Source organism: Seriola aureovittata, chromosome 20 (genome assembly GCF_021018895.1).
Source record: "Seriola aureovittata isolate HTS-2021-v1 ecotype China chromosome 20, ASM2101889v1, whole genome shotgun sequence".
Lineage (NCBI taxonomy): Eukaryota > Metazoa > Chordata > Actinopteri > Carangiformes > Carangidae > Seriola > Seriola aureovittata.
In genome coordinates, this window is record NC_079383.1 from 6,780,376 (window position 1) to 6,799,459 (window position 19,084).

At 40.6% G+C, this 19,084-nt stretch overlaps 1 protein-coding gene across 1 annotated transcript; it reads left to right on the top strand.

The window, feature by feature from the left end:
* The first annotated feature begins 10,349 nt into the window (after positions 1-10,349).
* On the top strand, positions 10,350-13,333 carry prmt6 (protein arginine methyltransferase 6). The gene has a single exon (XM_056364951.1). The coding sequence runs from the start codon at positions 10,537-10,539 to the stop codon at positions 11,590-11,592; it is 1,056 nt and encodes a 351-aa protein (XP_056220926.1). The 5' UTR covers positions 10,350-10,536; the 3' UTR covers positions 11,593-13,333.
* Positions 13,334-19,084: the final 5,751 nt, after the last annotated feature.

Consider the following 19,084-nt stretch of genomic DNA (forward strand, 5'->3'; position numbering starts at 1 on the left):
GCCGCGAGTTGTATTCTCAAGCCTGTCACACAGGCAGTGTGTCCATTCTAACATGTTAAGATGGGCGCTGAAATGATAACCAAGACGTTGTGCAGCTGCCATGCAGCCAGTGTGTTCCCAACCTAAGTGTGTTCACATTGGCAAGTATGTCAACATGCAGTGCATTATAAGCACGATGGTGCATAAATGGTCAAAAAATTGAGTTGAGATACTTCTCACCCTCATTGGTGGCCATCTTGGCTACATAGCGAATGGGAGAGTGGTGGGAGGGACCACCAATGTATTTTCAAACTTGCGAAAACTGTGACTGAGGGAAGGAGGACACGTCGTGTTGCTGTCGGCCTAAATTCCATGTTGCATGATACAGGGGTCAAACACAGGATAGCGACAATCAAAGACAACAGCCACCCAAGGATGTCTGAGCAACTCTAATGCGTGTGTGTTCGCCTATGTTCTACCCAAAGAAGCATAATACTTGTTTTGGTGTCCAATACACACTTTCCTTTTACACCAACTCTTGAGAGAAACATCTAGCTGTTTAGCTGCTAGCTGGTCTCTAACTCTGTCTGTCTGCTGCTTTGTGCTGGGCAGGTAGGGGACAGTGGGTTCCTTTGAGCTGCCTGCAGCGTCTAGACATGACACTGATGAGAGCAGTTGGAGGAAACCAAAACAATGAGTAGAAAGACTACAAAGCTCCATAGAACCAATATTTATTTTTAAATCTACAAGCAGTCAATTTATCCATTTTTAATATGACAAATGATTATTACAGCAGCTTTAAAACCATTTAAAGCTGCTTTTGAGGTTTATCTTGTGTGTGTCAGGAGCTCCTAAAGTCTAAACTCTAAAGCAGGTTTGATTTGAGATAAATGAAGTTGACCACCAAATACCTGCGTGCCAGTATTGGTGAGCTAAACTCCAACCCTATCCTTTAATATCTATACCAGGGTCTCTCTGAGTATGTGTCTGTGTCTATCTGTTCAGATAAACCCTCCACTGACACGCACTGACTAACACCAAAGGTTTTCTTTTCCTCTGTCTTGCCCTCTGCGGAAGATGCACAGTATCTTAACAGAAAGTGAATACAGCCTTCTGTCCCTCTGAAAGAGCATTGATTTTTACTTTGCAGTACCCAAGGTCAGTGCAAAGAACAAGCAGGGAGGATCTTATCACCTCAGAAGTACAGGCCTTTCTCTCAGTCTATTTAGTGAAAGGAAAACAAACACAAATGAAGTTGAGAACACAGCTGTCTGACTTATCATGACCTTGCATAATAGCAAAGCAACCAATAACTCAATGTTTAAACTTTGTTTTGAATTAAAAAGGAAAATGATCAATTTGTTAAGATGCAATATATCTCTTTTATGGCCTCTGCTGTTTTCAGATTGCTCCATGCCTGTTTATCTACTCGTAACCCCTGACTTAACATTCCCTTGGCTGTTTGTGATACTACATACTTACGCTACAAAAGGCGACACGCACACACATTTTCTCACAGGCAGTAAACAAGTAATGGGCCTAATCACGGCTGGTGACAGCACTTCCAAATTAATTCTTTCCCAGTGAATGACTTAAACTTGGCCCAAAGTACATGAGCAGAATTCAAACTGACAGCAGAACACGGGAGGTAACGTTGCATCAAAGGAGTGAAGAGGATGCAAATTGACCAAACACAGACATTACTCATTACATGGTTGTGTTGATGTTATTATGGAAACTCCCCGTCACACACGGTACCACTATGTGGTATGAATCACACCAGTTGCTTTCCTTTATGTTTTTTGCAGTAAAATTAGCACATGAATAACATCCTCATGATGGATTTAATAAATTATTTCAAAGTCCAAATTTAGCTTTGTTTCTATATTTTCATCAAATGAAAGTGTGACATGGTGCATATAGTCTTTTTCATAGATGTAAGGTGACATTTTATTGAATTCATGAACAGTCTTACAATCAAGCCAAACAACATGAATTAAATAACCTGTCCTGCTAGAAACAAACCTTAAATACAGAAGTGACGTGGATGGTTTTTCAAAATTTTATCTTAAACTGATTCCTGGTTAGTGACATAATGGCTGAAATGGAGGGACGGGTGGGTAAACAACTGAGAGACGAGACTGACTGCTGAGAAAGAGGTCATATCGCCACATAAAGCCCATGATTGTTAACAGACATGTCAACTTAAGGGAATCAACTTTAGTCAACCCTCACTATATAGTTCTTTATAATTCAACAATTTGGAAAATATGTTTATATGTGTTCATGCTGTGAGTTTGATGAGACAAGAGAGACAGGTCTTGCATAGCTCTGCTGCCCTCATCATTCGAAAGTGTGTGAAAGCTGCTAGAAGCGTTACACAAAATGCTGTCCTCTCATGGCAAACACAGTCCATATTTGCATTAAGTTTACTGAAATTTCAACTCTTCTTCTGCCTTTTGCCTCATGTGTCATGCTTGCTTTGCACCACAAGTGAATTACCTGCTTCTCACAGAAAAAGAACCGAGGTAGAATTGATTTCTCAGTGGTCGGCAGTTGGTGTGGCTAACTGATGAGCCGTAGTCAGACTCCCCACTACAAACCTGTGTCTGCATATATTAGTCCCACCACAATTTCACTCATCCATTATTAGGAAGTCACAATAGAGAGCTGGTTGCCAGTGAAATTATGATTAATCTAAAATGACCTAGTAATGTGCAGAATTTTCGCGAGCACAGTTATGTCAACTTTACTTTAACATACATCTACCAATAGAAATCACTGGGCTGCAGGTTCTGTTCACAGAGTTGCAGGTGTTGATAGGTGAAGCGGTTCTTGGGACACTGTGAAAGAGCTGTGTGGCTGTTTGGAGTACTAAGCACCTTCTATTTACAGTAATTCACAGTGTATTACTGTCTCCAGAGGTGGAGGTTTGGGCCTTTGGACTTTAGCCATGTTGGTGGCACAGCTCCAGGGATGGTGGTGTCGCTGAGTCAGACAGTCCACCACTTTGCTCCAGACTGGATGGACTTTCTGTGATATTTTGTACCTGTTTTTGTTACCCAGAGGAAGAAGTCCAGTGACTTTGATGCACTAAGCTCTAAGTTTCATGTTGCACGATCATCAGGTCAAAATTACCAATGATTTGATTGTCAAATCAATTTATGTTTATCTATATAAAGTCTGGTTTTCTCTGCATTAAGATTATCACAGCTTCACAGAGTCACTTCTATAGCGTAGCTGTTGACTCCTAACAATGATAAATCAGCTTTGAAACGTGAAGACACATTGACAGACTCTTGTTTTATTGTTCCTGACATTTTGGGAAATGTATTGCCTTTCTTGCAGAGAAAGTGAATGAAACTAGCCAGCAGGTGATTAGTTTAGCCTAAAATTGGAAAATGGAAACTTGCTAGCCTCATTTTGTCCAGTTTAAAAAAAAATATATATAGATCCACTGTAGTTATTTCTTCTATACAATTCCAGTGTAGCACCCTGCCATATCAACATAAGACAATATCCAGTATACATTAAGCATTAATAACCACATACAGAGTATTACTAGGCATTATCATTGTATGTATACATAGATTAATAGTACGCTGACATAATCTATTTACCGTAGCTCAGTGTTCTTGTGTTGTTGGTTCAATAGCTCATGAATTAATATCATAATAGTTGTTTAATCTATGAACAAACATTTTGGGAATTCTCATTGGACATTGGACTCATTGGACTCAATGTTATGTTGACACTGTCAGAGTTAGGATCTACAGTATCGCATAACCCCTGCCTTTGTCTGCTCAATGATGCTTCGTCTCTGACTCTTAATTTAAACCAGCGTAGGCTGGTGCTGGCAGGCCTCACAGCAGGAAGTGTGAAAACTGTGGTTTAATCTCAATCTCCCTCTGACTCAATGCTGAATGGCATCCTACCAGAGTATAGCCTCTCTTGAGTGTACCACAGCACAGTTCAACATGGCCAAACCCGCCATTATGCAGGCATGGTCAGACATTGCTGTATCCATAGGGGACTACCTTAACAAAAAGGGTTCTCCCCCATCCCACACTGGACCTGGAGCAGGCCATCTTTAGGTAGAAGAAATGAATGGCTCTATACAATACAAAAATAATGGTTTGTTTTGCAGATGGTTGTCTTTTTCTCTTGACTGCACTGCCATTCGTTCTTTTCTTGGGAATATCTGTCTCTTATTTTAATTTATCACTGCCACAGTTATTACTCTTTAAAATCTAAAAAAAAACTCTTTTTTTTTACCATTATTTTTAATGTATCCTGTTGTTGTTTTTGTGTCTGTTTTCAGTCTTTATGCTGACTCTAGCTTCATATTTTGCGTATAGACATAAAAGTGTTATTGAGCTCCTCATCTGAACTCCTGACAAGAAAGTGAATAAGTGTATTTCCCTAAATGTGAGACTATTCCTCTAACAGATCTTTTACAACAGCTTGATCGATAAATGAAGTTATATTTTACTAACTGGTCATTATGGGATGTATTTTGTGTCTGCAGAATATGGAAAATTTTAATTTTCAAGCAGCATAACTACTTCCGACTACTTCAGATTTTTATTTGTGGAATTGTCATGGGACTAATACAGTATCTCCTCATTTATGTACTTATCAAATAACCTCCATTAACAAACAGACAATATTTCCATTTTACAAATTGCGCAGTGGGTTTGTCGTGAAGTCAGCATAATACTCCCCTGACGCCGCCATAACGGCTGTCATATGCAGGTTGTACTTAGTAATTTAATCTAATTGCAGTGTAATGTAACTGATACTGGGGAAGTGAGTCTGCAGGGAAAGGGATGTAATTAATGAATTGATTACCGGGGCTGTGGATTGACAGGCCAAGATCCTGTGAAGTGATTGGCTGGGGCAACTGAGAGGAGGTGGGTTTGGGAGAGGTGTGTGTATATGTGGTGGTTTGTGGACTGTGCAAACAAGAGGAATGAAAACGCCTGAGGCAAGAAATTTTGCTCTGGCCATTGTTATAACTTTTCAACTGATAAGTACTGGCGCACACTGTGTCCATATAGGGAGATGTCAAAGCATGAAACAAGATAACACACACTTGGAAAAGGCATCCAGATGGATCCATGTGTGAAACTGTCTTTTGGGTGAGATGAATTATATTTGCCATAAGAAACAGATGAATAAGGAGGTGAATAAGAGGTGGAAAGTGTGTTATGACACACCAGCATTCACAGATGTGGGCTCTTTCTCTGGGAGTGAGATATCAAAGTAGGCTGGTATTGATCCCCGGGAACAATCAATATGAAGCCATTGCACCTTAGTGTTTGTTGCTCAGCAGCCTGCATACCCTTGAAATGGGTGATCATGACACCGAAACCTGGAGGCAGTGTTTGCACATGCTTGTGCACGTATATATTCTGTACAGTATGCGTATGTGTATGTATATCAGACCACTGTGGGCTGAAGTGTTTTGATGGCCTCTGCATGCTTGTGCAGGTTGCTATGCCTGTGTGTATGCATATCAAAGTATGCAGGTGTGTTAGTGTGTGTGTTGCAGTAGCTGACAGGTCCAGTAACACTGACAGGACGCAGGCAAGTCCCATGAGGCTGTGCGTGCTGACAGCAGCTGGCCAGGAAGAACAGCTGCTGATGGACTTCCAACACAAAGAGCCGGCATAGTGTTCTCCCTTCATCTCTCCATCGCTCTTCAGATATCTGTTCACTTTCTCTTATTGTTTATTTCAGGTCTTTGTTTTGTTACTGATATAGACTTCCACTTCCTCTCTCGCTTTCTTCACAGTGTGGAGACAGTCCTTATCTACATTCAAGACACTCACACATACCACCATGATTGAGTTTCCACACACAACTTTTGGATCTTGAGGGAGGGGAGGAAGAAAGAGAGAGCTGGTTATCGATTTTTTTACATGACACCACTCATTGTCCGAAGTGATTGGGCGTCCACTCGTCCTGCCACGGCTGACCATCTCTGCTGCTTTCTCCACCATCTCTCGAGCTTTCAGCATTATCTCTGGTTTTACTCAAGATGTTTGAGGCACAAAAAGGGTGCTGGCTCACATACAAGCTCAGGCACTCCTCTGCCCTTCCTGAGACCTGATCATAATCCCGATCAGTTGTATGCGACTATGCGTTAGATGTGCAAATAGGAATTGGCCAAGTTTAATTAAAGAGGATGAGCTGTGCATATCTGTGCAAATATGTGGCTTTTTTTAAATCCTGCACTCATCTGAGAGTGAGGAAGTAGGCCTGTGCTTAAAGGAGTGAATTTACAGGCGGTGTTTGGGACTGGATGGTAGTATAAGGTGTGTGTACAGGTGTGAATGTACAGTAGGTTTGTCCATTCTCCTGTTTCTGTACATTTTCAGACAGCAGCAGTGTATGGAGAAAAAACAGTGCAGGATCCCAGTAGAACTGTCGATATTGAACGATTCTTACCTCATGATCAAGGTTTAATGCCAACGCAGGAAGGAGCTGCCGTTTACTAGATGTAGTTATGTTTTATATTTAAACAGTGGCATACGGTGAAAGTGTGGAGATCAAGGAGAAGGATGGACATGTAGTAAGTCTGACTTTAATGCTTTAAGTCTGACTTTTTCTCCTGTTCCAAACCTGCAATTAACTTTGACTGTTTAATTTGGACGTTTACCTAACGTTTACCTAGCTAAGTGTTTAGTTGCCTAATCCAAGCTGTAGTTTATTTACCATAAACAATCTTTCCCTAACCTCACTTTTACCATATTTGCCATGTGGAGATTTTACAGAAAACAAGAACTCTGTGTGATCCTGGATTCACAGAATCGTCTAGCCCCTTCGTTCATTTCAATGATACACAGCAAAAAAACTGAACCTAGCTGAACTTTTATTTTGTAACGTGAATGGATTCATTCTACCATTTACCTTGCAATGAAGGATAAAGTGATTGTTGCATTTATTATATTCTTTTTTAGCATTTGATAACTCTTCAAACTATTGGATTTACTACTCAATTGGCCCTCCTGGATTACATTAATTATGTCACTGCTACTTGAAACAACAAAGCACCCGCAACAACACAGACCCTTACATTTGAGGATTATGATTTGGGTGTAGAAAAAATTTAATCTAAGATTGAATTAAAGTGAATATGAAGGGTAAAGCTGCCAGTATACTTCATCAAAACTGGTTGAATGATAGCTTTGGAAGTACCCTATCCGTGAACACCTTTCCACTGTTGGACACTGTTGGACTGTTGTCTGACACTGACACCCACCTCATGCCATGTTGTGTGGGAGAAAATCAACTGGGTTTGAACTTCTCTCTCTAGAACTCCAAAATTGCCCTTTCACACATGTAGCATGCAACAGAAGATTGTCCCTGTCAGACACATTCTCATTTATTGGAAATACTCCATTTGGATTAGGCAAGGGCTGGTGCCTGGGTGGCGCATGCAGGAGAAATGATAGAAATTAGGGATGTCATGAGAACCGATACTTTGGTAACAAGGCGATGCCTAAATTCTGAAAATGTGATGGAACTGTTTCTTTACAGTATCATAGGAACCATTCCACTGTGACTGACAATGGCAATATAATAACCCTACAAGCATCCTTGTCTGACATCAAATTCAAAGAGAAGAAGGCAGGAAGTTAGTAGAAGTTATATGGCACTTACACGTATAACCAGGTGCAAGACTATGATTGCCATCCAAGAGGGACATGTGCACCATTATCCCCATGTTAAAGCAACCTCCTGTTACCGCCTTCTGTATGGCAAGTGTGGTTGTTCAGAACAGATTAAACACCTTTGCCCTCTGAATTCATACTAACGACTTCTTTTCGAACATAACCCTAAGGTTGCACAAACATTTAATAAGTCATTTAAGACTGGTAGTGTAATCCAAGTCTCCCTGTTGACATGAATAAATCAGCTGACAGAATATCTGCCTCTCTTCTTTAACTACAAATACAGTGGTATGCCTGATGCCCATATAATAATAATCTGCTCTCTCTTAACCAGTGTATGATCTAATCCAATTTTTCTAACCCAGTTATGATCTTTGCATGTTATGACCCAAACCTGAGGCACCGTATTGGAAAGCAGATTTGTCTGTGCATGAATACACACACACACTGTGGTTTATTCTCTTTAAGGATAAAAGTACATGGTGCCAAAAGTCTCAGTGGGAGGTGGGTGTTGGCTGTGTCTGGCCCTGGCATCACCTTAAGATGGGGAGGAGGAGAGGACAACATGGCCAACAGCTGCTTGTCTGTCTGTTCTGTCTACCAGCTACAACGCCTGCAAACCCTCCTGCCAAGTGCATAGAATCACAATTTAAATTCCACTGTCTGTATTTCACAGTCCAGTAATCTATCCTATTGTATATTTATATTCCTCCTTTGCACTTAGTCCAATTTCCCTTTTGACCGAATACTTGTGGGTGGCCAGCTTTGATATTTGGCTCACTTTAGGATTACACTGCATCTTTAGATAATGTTTGGTCTTTTTGTGTTTCTGGTTTAACATAAATAAAATATATCCAAAAGGGAAAACTGCAGCTATGAATATAAAGTCAATGTTTACTACAAAGGTATGGCTCATTTTCCCTTGATGGTTGCTGTTTCCATTACTCAAGCTGAAAACATATCCGTTCATGCAGAATTATTTCCCTGCTTTATTCTCTGTATAGACTGAAGTATTAGATGCACACATTTTCCCAGGAGTATCAGTGCTTTAAAGGCAGCATTAGATACAGATTTAGAAGAAGAATGTAAATGTGCATACACGCACATATACCCACCTATCCACCCACCCACACACACACACACACACACACACACTCAAATTCCCCTGCAATATTTTGTCCTTATTCTGTAGTGCTATTATTTCACATTTTATGTCTTCTTGTTTTAAAGCAGTGTTGAAAACAACTTGCTGTGTTTGTCTTCCCAAACCACTGCTTCCTTGTATCTTTTATCTTTATAAATGAGATACAGCTCCTGCTCATTTGTCCAACATCTTTTGCCAAAGATCTCTGAAACAGAGTGGACAGGGTCCCATAGGACTGTCTACAAGAGAGGGGGAGCTCAGCCTCAAGCAGCTGTGTTCTGCCTGCCATAACTTTGGGAAAGCTCAAAACTGGTAATGGCCATGTTGTGTTGTGTATAGGATGGACACTGAAGTGCGATAGATGACTGGATCCTGTATTAATTATAGAGAGTGAAACACTGCTTTCAATTTATTGCTGTGGTTGATTTCTCACAACTGTATATTGAAATGTAAAACTCTGCAAAGGCGAATGACGAGAGAAAATACCACATCCAGAATCTGATAATACTGGTTTCACTAAGCATATTTTCAAGTCCAAATGGCAGTTACAGGTTACAACTAAAATGCCTTATCTTTAGCATATGGTGCGTGAGGTGATGATGCTGAAGAGGTTCAGGTTACTCCAGCATTCTGCAGATAGCATTTATACAATATGTGAGTTAGTAATATCTAAGTGATAATAAACAAGGTATGTGAGGGTGAGTCAGTATTTGCACATTTACAGCTTAATAAATTTAAATTTGCTTTTATGTATAATGGTTGACACAGATTGAAATGGCTAGAGCACCTGAACCACACTGACTCTTACTTGCCAGAAAAAAAAACCCTTCCAAGGTTTCTGAGGAAACACTCTTCATTGTTACTGAACCGAGCGAGGAGGTTTTTGTGAAAACATACTGTCAAAACGATTTGATTCTTTTGCAAACAGAAGCACAATGAATGAGAATTTTTACACCAGATTAATGCCAGATTCATACAATTGAAGCAAATATTTTTTTGTCATTCGGCAGAGGTCTGATTTTTCTATTTCTGAATATTGCGTCAATGTTTCAAATACTAATAATGTATAAATAAAAAATAAATAAGTTTGAGTTTCTCACTGTCCAATTAGTTTTAGGGGATTTCAGTGTAGGCCTATTGTTCTTAAATAAACAGCAACACTGCCTGGGAGAACCAAGCTGGTAAACATTGTGCTTACATAAAGGTGAGACTTCGGAGCATTCTCCAGCTTTCTCCATCTTAGCCTTTCCTCCTTTTTTGTTCAGAGGAACAACTTTCACCTGCTTAAATGTCGTTAGTCCCTGTAGCTTTTTTGACATTAACTCTGCAATATGCAAATTCTGGAAGTCAAGCTGGAAAGCAAACCACCCCTCCCCCTCCCTGCTCTGTTACGCTCCGCCAGCCCTCATCTACATCCTCATCATGCTCGCTGTGACAGGTGATGCGAGTAAGAAAGAAAAAAGAAAAAAAGTCACTCACTGCAGCTTTAAGACTGCTCAAAGATTTCTGAATATCGCTTTCATTAATGAATAGAAGTTCATATTTACCATCTTGCCCCTGACTGGAACGCAGCAACCCGCCGTATGCGTCATCGTCCTTTGGTTGTGGGAATTGTAGTCTTTTCAATTGTAAGCCTCTGGTATTATTTGTCACGGGGAACTACAAGTTCCAGATTTATCATTGCGGAAGTAGTGCAACAAAACACTGCTTGGTTGCAGCAGCACCGTGGTGAAGATGTCTCATGTTGTGAAGAAAAGAAAATTAGACAAAACCCGCCAGGACAGACTTTACTTTGACAGCTATTCCGATGTGACTATCCACGAGGAAATGATAGCGGACCAAGTCCGAACCAACATGTACCGGACGGCAATCCTGAGAAACACTGAGTCCATTCGGGGGAAGGTCGTACTGGACGTCGGTGCAGGAACCGGCGTTTTGAGCGTCTTCTGTGCACAGGCCGGAGCCAAGAAGGTGTACGCTGTGGAGGCCTGCTCCATCGCCGAGCAGGCTGTGAGGATAGTCCGACAGAACAACCTCCAGGACCGAATAGAAGTGATCCGGGGCACGGTAGAGTCCGTGGACCTACCAGAGCAGGTGGAGGTGATAGTGAGCGAATGGATGGGTTACGCTCTCCTGCATGAGTCCATGCTCAACTCGGTCCTGTATGCACGCGACAAGTGGCTGAAGCCGGGCGGCCTCATCCTGCCGAGCAAAGCCGAGCTCTACATCGCACCTGTCAGCGACCCAGTGGTGGAGGACCGCCTACACTTCTGGTACACCGTCAAAGACCAGTACGGCGTAGACATGTCGTGCATGTCCGACTTCGCCCGGAGTTGTATCATGAACTCCGACATCACCGTGAACTCGGTGTCGGTCGAGGACGTGCTCTCGCACCCTGCCCGCTTCGCTGAGCTCGACCTGTATTCGGTGACCACGGAGGAGCTGCGTTCGGTGAAAGGTCAGTTCAGGTGCGAGTCGTTCGGCTCGGCGGCGGTGAATGCTTTATGTGTTTACTTCACGGTGACTTTCAACTGCCCGGACAAGCCGCATGCGCTCGTGCTCTCGACGTCCCCGTTCAAACCGGAGACGCACTGGAAGCAGGCGGTGCTGTACATGGACGCTCCGGTGGATGTGGTGCAGGACACCGTGGTTACCGGAGAGGTCAGCATGTATCCCTCGGAAGAAAGCGCCAGACATATATGTATCCATGTGGACTACACCATAGGAGAGCAGAAAAGACAATCCAAGACTTTCACTATTCCCGACTGGAGCTGTGAGGCTCAGCCGTAACATGTCACTCACATTCAAACATGAACGGTTTCGACTCCTCTCTCCAAAGTCACATTTAGTGCGTGTGAGAAGACACACAAACACACAATGGCTTCTACAAACGTTACAGATGTGAATTGCAGTACATGTTCTCAGTTTGGAGATGACAATGTTGTGACAACCACACCTAGAGATGTTCCCCATACCTGAACTCAGCTGTATCAGTTGAAACCAATCCATAGCTTTAAGAACAGCCGTGTACTACGATATGGCTCAGGTTAAACCTTTTGTAAAACATGAACAGATGAATGGCATGGAATCTTTCTTTTATTATCAAATTTGACTGTCAGTCACGCAAAAAAAAATAAATCTAGGAGTAAATAACTCTTCCTACACTAGTTGTCCAACCACTGGTGCCACCCCTCTGAATTAAAGCCTCGTATACTGAAAACATTGCCTCTGTCCAGTGTAACACGTTGCCAAATTGGTGAGATTTTGCTAACAGCCAACGTTACACTATTCATCAGAAATTAATTATTTTTTGCTGCTCTAGAGCTGTATTTGCCAGTGGTGCCACAGCGCAACTTCCTGTGTAAGCTACTGAAGAATAATTGATTTCCGGGAAAACGTTTTATCCAGGTGTGAAAATATAAAGTTTATAAATAAATTATTTGGATTACTTGGATCAGTGCATAGACTTGTGTACTCAACAACACCTGATCCAGTATTTGAGGCAGTATTTGAGGTACTAGTATTGGTAATGGAACAACTCTATTGACACCTAAACTGAGAAGACGTGTACATCTGTAACACTTTTTCTATGCATATTTATTAACCTCATTTAACAAGGTGAAAAAGTGCTTTGAAAGTCACTACTAATGTGTTTGCAGTGCTTACATAAGTGTTTTTACGTGAGAACGCTGCTGTCATGTTGAGTCTGAACATTTTTGTATTCATATCACAGTGGAAATGGCATTTGAAACCGTATTTAAGCTTCACAAGAGACTAAAAGTTTCCTGAAAGTCAGATGAGTGGAATAGTTTTAGGTGGGCGTGGAGCTTCTTGAGGCAGGTTTTATTGGAGGTTTTACAAAGCTGATGAATAAATTCAACGCCACGCTGTAGACATCTGATATTCTAATAAATTCAATCATGCATATTGTGTGGAATCTGATCAAAATGCTGCATTCAGATGAGGATTAGACCAATATATTGACTTGGACTTGCTGTAGTGAGGCAAGAGGCTGCATCATACAGGAGGTGCTTGACTTTGGCTGCTATTCAGTTTCTTTTTAATGAAGGACCAAATTGGCTCACTGTCATCTGTTGACAGAAACTACTGACCTAATTAAAACTTAGTCTACATTTGTTCTTCAACATCCTGCAAGATAACAAGGGTTATATTGTTTGTACAACAGTGTTTCCTCTCTGGCCATCATCGGCACTGCCTTGCTATATCCAAGAGAGCAGTAACAATAAAGCATATGTCTTTTTTTTTTTTTATAAAAGTTATTAGTTTGATGGCCCCATTTAATAATTTATCACTGAGAATTTATTGGCCAAAATGGTATCTGGTCACCGATGAGTCACTGATTCATAACCCAGAGTCAATGCACAGTGAGTGGGTTTGCTGCAGCTTATGTTACAGAGACAGAGTTGAGTGAAGTAACACCTCTGTGTGTAAAAGAGAAAATGTTTGTTTGCCAACTGTGTTCATTACTAAACAGATGGGAACTAGTCTGTAATAAATTGTTTGAATTTTTCATGTGTCTTGAGTCTTGACTAAAAACTGGATAGTAACCAATATGCAATGGAAGAATCCTCTGTCTCAACATTCATGCAGCAATTCTTCAACCTGCTGCATGAATCTGCAGCTCTCTTTTTTACTAACTCTATCTGAAGGATTGATGATAAAACTTCAGAATAAGATACAAAATACAAGTTTTTATATATGTTAGTATTACAAGTGCTGATGCTGATGAAACAAATGCAGATATTAGGGTTTTTGTTTTTGCCGTAACAACTTTATTGCAAAATAAAGCCAAATAAAATACCAAATATTTATAAACAGTAACAAAGATTTCTTATCATGCCTTTATTACTTAAAGAGATAAGTATAATGTTAGAAAATATGTACATGTATGTAAAACAAAAATATGTTGCATAACATACTACTGGTATTTGCTATATGTATTTTCACATTAGATTAAATACCAATAATTAATACACTCCTAAATGAGAAGACACACAAAATGTTTTCCAGCATCCTGTGGGCGTATTATAATTATTATGTTACTTCCAGGTCAAACCAGATACAATGTGGTTATTATCTTTGTGTAGCATTAAGAAGATGCTGTCGACTGTGCTGACCAGAGCACTGACTTCAGGCCCTGAGCTGTGGGTCAGTATTATAGCACAAAGCACCTTTTTGCACTATAATTATACGGCTGATGCTTCAAAGTGTTATCTGACAGCTCGCCTCATCTTCACTTGAAACATGGTCTTCATTTGTTCCAGTGTCATCGGTACAGATGTGAACCCACTCTCTGATGAACACATTTGAATTAATCACAAGCTATAAATCAGAGGCATTGTCAGTCAGGTTGATACAGAGAGAATAGTGGCTGATTTTGACCTGCATTTGTGTAACTCGTAGTTTCCATTTCCATTTGTTTTGTGGCTGTCAGCGTGCCTCACTTCACTGATTAGACAGATTTGAAGACATTTTGGATGAGATACCATCACAGAATTTGTCCATTCTCAACCTCCCAGTTCATCATTTTGTATTTTAAGAGCTTGTGTTAATACACCATTAAAGGAATTTCTTCAGAGACAAATGTGGCTAATTTGAAATGTAACTATAGGAGCATTCTGAGCCTACAAATAGGAGAAAAATAAATATACACATCCACAGACTGTATAAATCATCAGAAAGCTGATAAATACACACACTGCTGACTTTTCACTATGAAATAAAACAAACTGATAAACTTTCTGATCATAATAAATGGAGGAAATAAAAACGTTAAATCAATGCCCCTTAGAACAATCAGAAGTCTAAATCTGGCTTTGGTTTGCCTGGCCCTAGTTTTTCTATTAATGTAGAAGATTTGACACTTAAACTTCATTTAGGGAGTAAAAAGCCAAATCATCCACCTGAGTATGATGGTGAGTTTATGTGAGATCGCAGCTCTGTACTGAAACATGAGGCAACCAAACACATGACTCTGTCTCACCACTGATAATGATGTGATGAAAAACTTGATCAACTTTTTTTTCAAGTTAACTTTCCACAGAATGTTCAGTCACCTGATGCCCTGTCACTCATACAGTTACATTAACACCACAGTGTGCCAAAATATGGTGTAAGTGCAGAGTACACAGTGCAGCAATTAAATTGATGATGCATGTGATCCAGTTGCAGAAAGAAGGAGCACATACACAGTGGGGACTTGTCTTTGTTAAGTCTCTACTATCACAGCATGCTGTGGACAGCATATGGAGCCAGCAAAACGGAAGTTTAGTTATTCACTGCTCCTTATATACTGTTCATCTTTTTTGCTGGTTGACATACCTGAATTATCATTTATATCTCCTGGCCCCATGAAAACAATGAGTCAGGATGGGCAGTAGTTTCTGGAATGTCAAATTCCAAATGGTAGGGCTATGTAAGATCACAGTCTGTGGCTACGTCCACACTGATACGTTTTCATTTTAAATCGGCATTTGCAAACATCAGAAACGATCTACGTCCATTCTATCACAGGAAGCAGTCAGGAAGTCTTCTGTGCAGTTGATTAGTTGCAAAATATTCTACAAATGAGGAACAGCAAAGACAGCTGCAGTGTTAAAATGCAGAATTTAACTGCACAACAGCTTCTAGCAAAGACAACAAGACAAGGTCAGTGATGCTTGTAATTCATTATCCATGTTGCTCTCACCACTGGTAGTCGAGGCAGATGAGACCCAAACAGGGAGCGACCGGGGGGGGGCAACGTCATCGTTTCCAAAGGTCTTTGTTTTCACTCGTTCAGACCACAACGCAACAGCAGATTTTTAAAACTAAAAGGGGGCCAGCAGCATTTCCAAAAGTCTCCAGAAGAAACTCCAGAGTAGCTTGGATGGGAGGTAAAGACATAGCAAAATAGATGTGTTTTAAAACGAAAAGGTAGTAGTGTGGACGTAGCCTAAGTACGGATAATTGAACATGGGACCATCCCACTTTTGGTACGTCCAACTGTCTGTAATTGTTGTTTCATGCGTGTCCTTGCTAAACATGACTTTTAATGTCATTGCAGTTGTAGAAATTCAACACGAATGGTGTGAATGATCAGATAAATGATGTTTGAAATCAGGTACTTCAAATTTAAATGCTGCGAGACATTGGCTGCAGTCACATATCTACAGTATGTAAACCGTGTTGATTTGAAAATCCCTGGTTGTGACCAGGTCAGACCAAGGTCAGATTATTGTTGTCAAATGTCAGACATCATCGCCTTGTTGTGAAAGGGATATATGAGGTGGTACTTTCCAGTGTCAGAGAAACACTGTTATAAATCCACACACTTCACTCAAATTAGATTCTGCTCTTGCAGCAGCCCTAATGTGCAGCCACAGTGGCTGAATCTATTCTCAGCTTCTACAGGTGCCTGAAAAGAAAGTCCTGCAGGCAGAACAAAGGAGAGTGTCCAGAGAATGGAAATGTCAAATGCAGTGCAGGGAGCCAGTGTTAAGCCCAGAATCACACTCATGCATGCATGGCCACACTCAGCTGCTAAATGCTAAACTAATTGTGATCCATTCCTGCCTGAAATGATTTGGAAACCATTAGAAATAAGTGTTGAAACTTGAAATGGAATTATTTGTCTTGTATCACACAGCAATTTAGAAGCCAATCAATAGACAATGTGCTTAATCTAACTGATTTCAAGACTCATTGTTCAGTGGAGGACGGCTGAACGAGGTGGAAAGACAACACAGTCCAGGACTCGGTGAACTGGCGCTTGTCTTTAGCCTGTGTTTCAACTTTTTACAATGAAAGTGTCAGTTAGTGAGCAAGAATAAAATGATGTTATCAGATAGTGAAAATATCCTTTTGTTGATATGAAAATGTTTCCGGTTGAGTACCTTGTGAAACAGACGGTCAGATTGACTGGCCAGACAGTCTGTGACGAGAATTCAGGTTTCTACTTGATGCTGCGAGAACATGGGTCCTATTCGATTAGATTTCTACATGTGTACACAGGTACACAGGTATGGAAGAACCAGCCCAAAGAGAGATTTATGTGTTTAAGTCAACCATGGGGAACATCTGCGCACACACAGTCACTCAGCAGCAACACACCGAGTAATACAATGCAAAGCGCAGTGGTACACAGTATCCAGCATCTTTCCACACTGTGAAGGTGCATTCATTAAGAGCAGTTCAGAAATGTTGGAATAATGAAAAAAATACCACATTTTGTGGATTTTGACTGTAGGTACCAGGGTTTCAATAGACTGCTGTGATCACACAGGAGTGTTTAAGTTAAAGAAAGACAGACCCCACAGGTTTTTATATATATAATTTATTGTTTTTTTTTTTACCTTATCACGAAAGTGGAAATATGTAAACCAGTTCACACATTGTAAAATGCAGGTTTCACTGTATAAAACATTCAGCACCTCACTGTCACCTGAGTAAAATGAAACAGTACCCTCTGTGACGCAAATCATGAATTATGCATTTTAAAAGTAAAATAAGAAAAGTGTGAATCTCCATAATGTAATTTGGTTTGATTGGAGATAATTGTAAACATTGATGGAAGCCCATTTAAATTCCCGCCGTCCCTGCAGTTTGTTCCTGTTGATGCTTTTACTCTCTGTGGGCTGTACAGTGTGAATGTTAAACTTCAGTTGTCACATAAAAACTGGAAAATCTTTGAATGTGTTTCTGCAGAACTCATTTTCGATCGCTGCTGAAACCTGACTGGACTCTGGTGGGACACAGTATCTAATCATGGCCGCTCATTCATCCCTGTATGCTAATGACACCATGAATAAACCAATAGGATTCAATTCCCACAGTCGGTTACAGTAACTGATATTTCTGTCAGCATTTCCTGTGATGACAAATTAGGAACATGGTATTGACAAAAGCTAATTTGTGGACCAAGCCCCCAGAGATGTGGACTTCATTTCTCTGGGGCCCAGCAGGCCGGATCCTTTGTCATCATTATCATTACCTGACCTGACCCAAGCGCCTACTGCTGAAGCCCAAAATAACTCTGTCTAACTATATGTCCCTGTATTTTTTCTCAACAGTAATAAAACAGTACACTTATTTAAATGAGAAACAGTGTTTACTCTAGCCCTGAGCTGCAAATCTCAGCAGAGAAAGCCACTGCCTATCACAAATGCATCCAGCTGAAAGCATTGAGGTGTGACTTCATGGACGGACACACACTGTATGACAAGGACAGATCTGGATGGTGCCTGTTAAGAAAGTAAATCCCAAATCACTCGCAGGACCACGTAAATCTGACCGGGATGGCCCTGATTCACAATCAGCCCGAGGCAGACGGCTCTCAGCTTGTGACCACAGTACAAATCCACCAAACTGTGTGGCCACATCCTCCCTCCTCCTCCTCTTCCTCCTCTGCCCCCCCACTAATCCTTTTTCAATCATGCACTTTTTGGATTATGCTTCTATGTAATTCTTCTCAGGTATTGTTTTATAACTTAATATGATATTTCAATTTGGGTGAGTTGGGTTATGGGTTTAGGACACCGTGCAGGATTGGATAAACAGCGGAGGTCTGCAGGCAGCAGATTGGAGCAGAGGTTAGTGCCACGCTGAAAGAAGCGTGATAAACCTTTGACACAAAGTCCAAATGGAGCAGATGCATAAAGGTGGTGAGACTGACCTGATTCAGTCTTTCTGAGGCATCCCATATTGCAATGTGAACCCTGTATTTGTCCTGTCTCTCTCTGAGTGTCTCGCCTCCCCAGAGAAGTTCGGAAGCTTTGTGTAGTCAGACACTTTATGAAAGAAGTAAAGATACTGACTCTGAAGACGCCATCTTGATTCACCTTGTCCATAGCATGAGATCAAAAGCCAACAAAGTCAAAGCTGCACAGAAGTGATTCCAAAGAAAACACATCCCTTTCATTTTTCTCTTTGCAGCTTTCACTTTGTCCAAAAAACTGAATTCACAACATCTCCAAAAGAAAGGAGGAAATAAATCAGAGATGTGATTTATTTTCGTATTTTTGTGTAATATTTCTGTGACTTAAATATTATTGATTTTGCTAATTTCGGAGTACATGTAATTCTATTTTATGTTACTTTATACTTCTATTCCACAATATTTACTCCTCAACATCTACTTTACATCTTAACTTACTTCAGAGATTAAGATATGACATTCAAAACTTCAGACCAGTTCATTAAATACAATGCATTTTTGCAGATACCCAACAGTTATATCATGATATTGATATACAGTATATAACAATGTAATATATCTTTCAGC

What these genes read in the sequence shown, in the direction of transcription:
- prmt6 (XM_056364951.1), top strand. Translation starts at nt 10,537, where the DNA reads ATGTCTCATGTTGTGAAGAAAAGAAAATTAGACAAAACCCGCCAGGAC.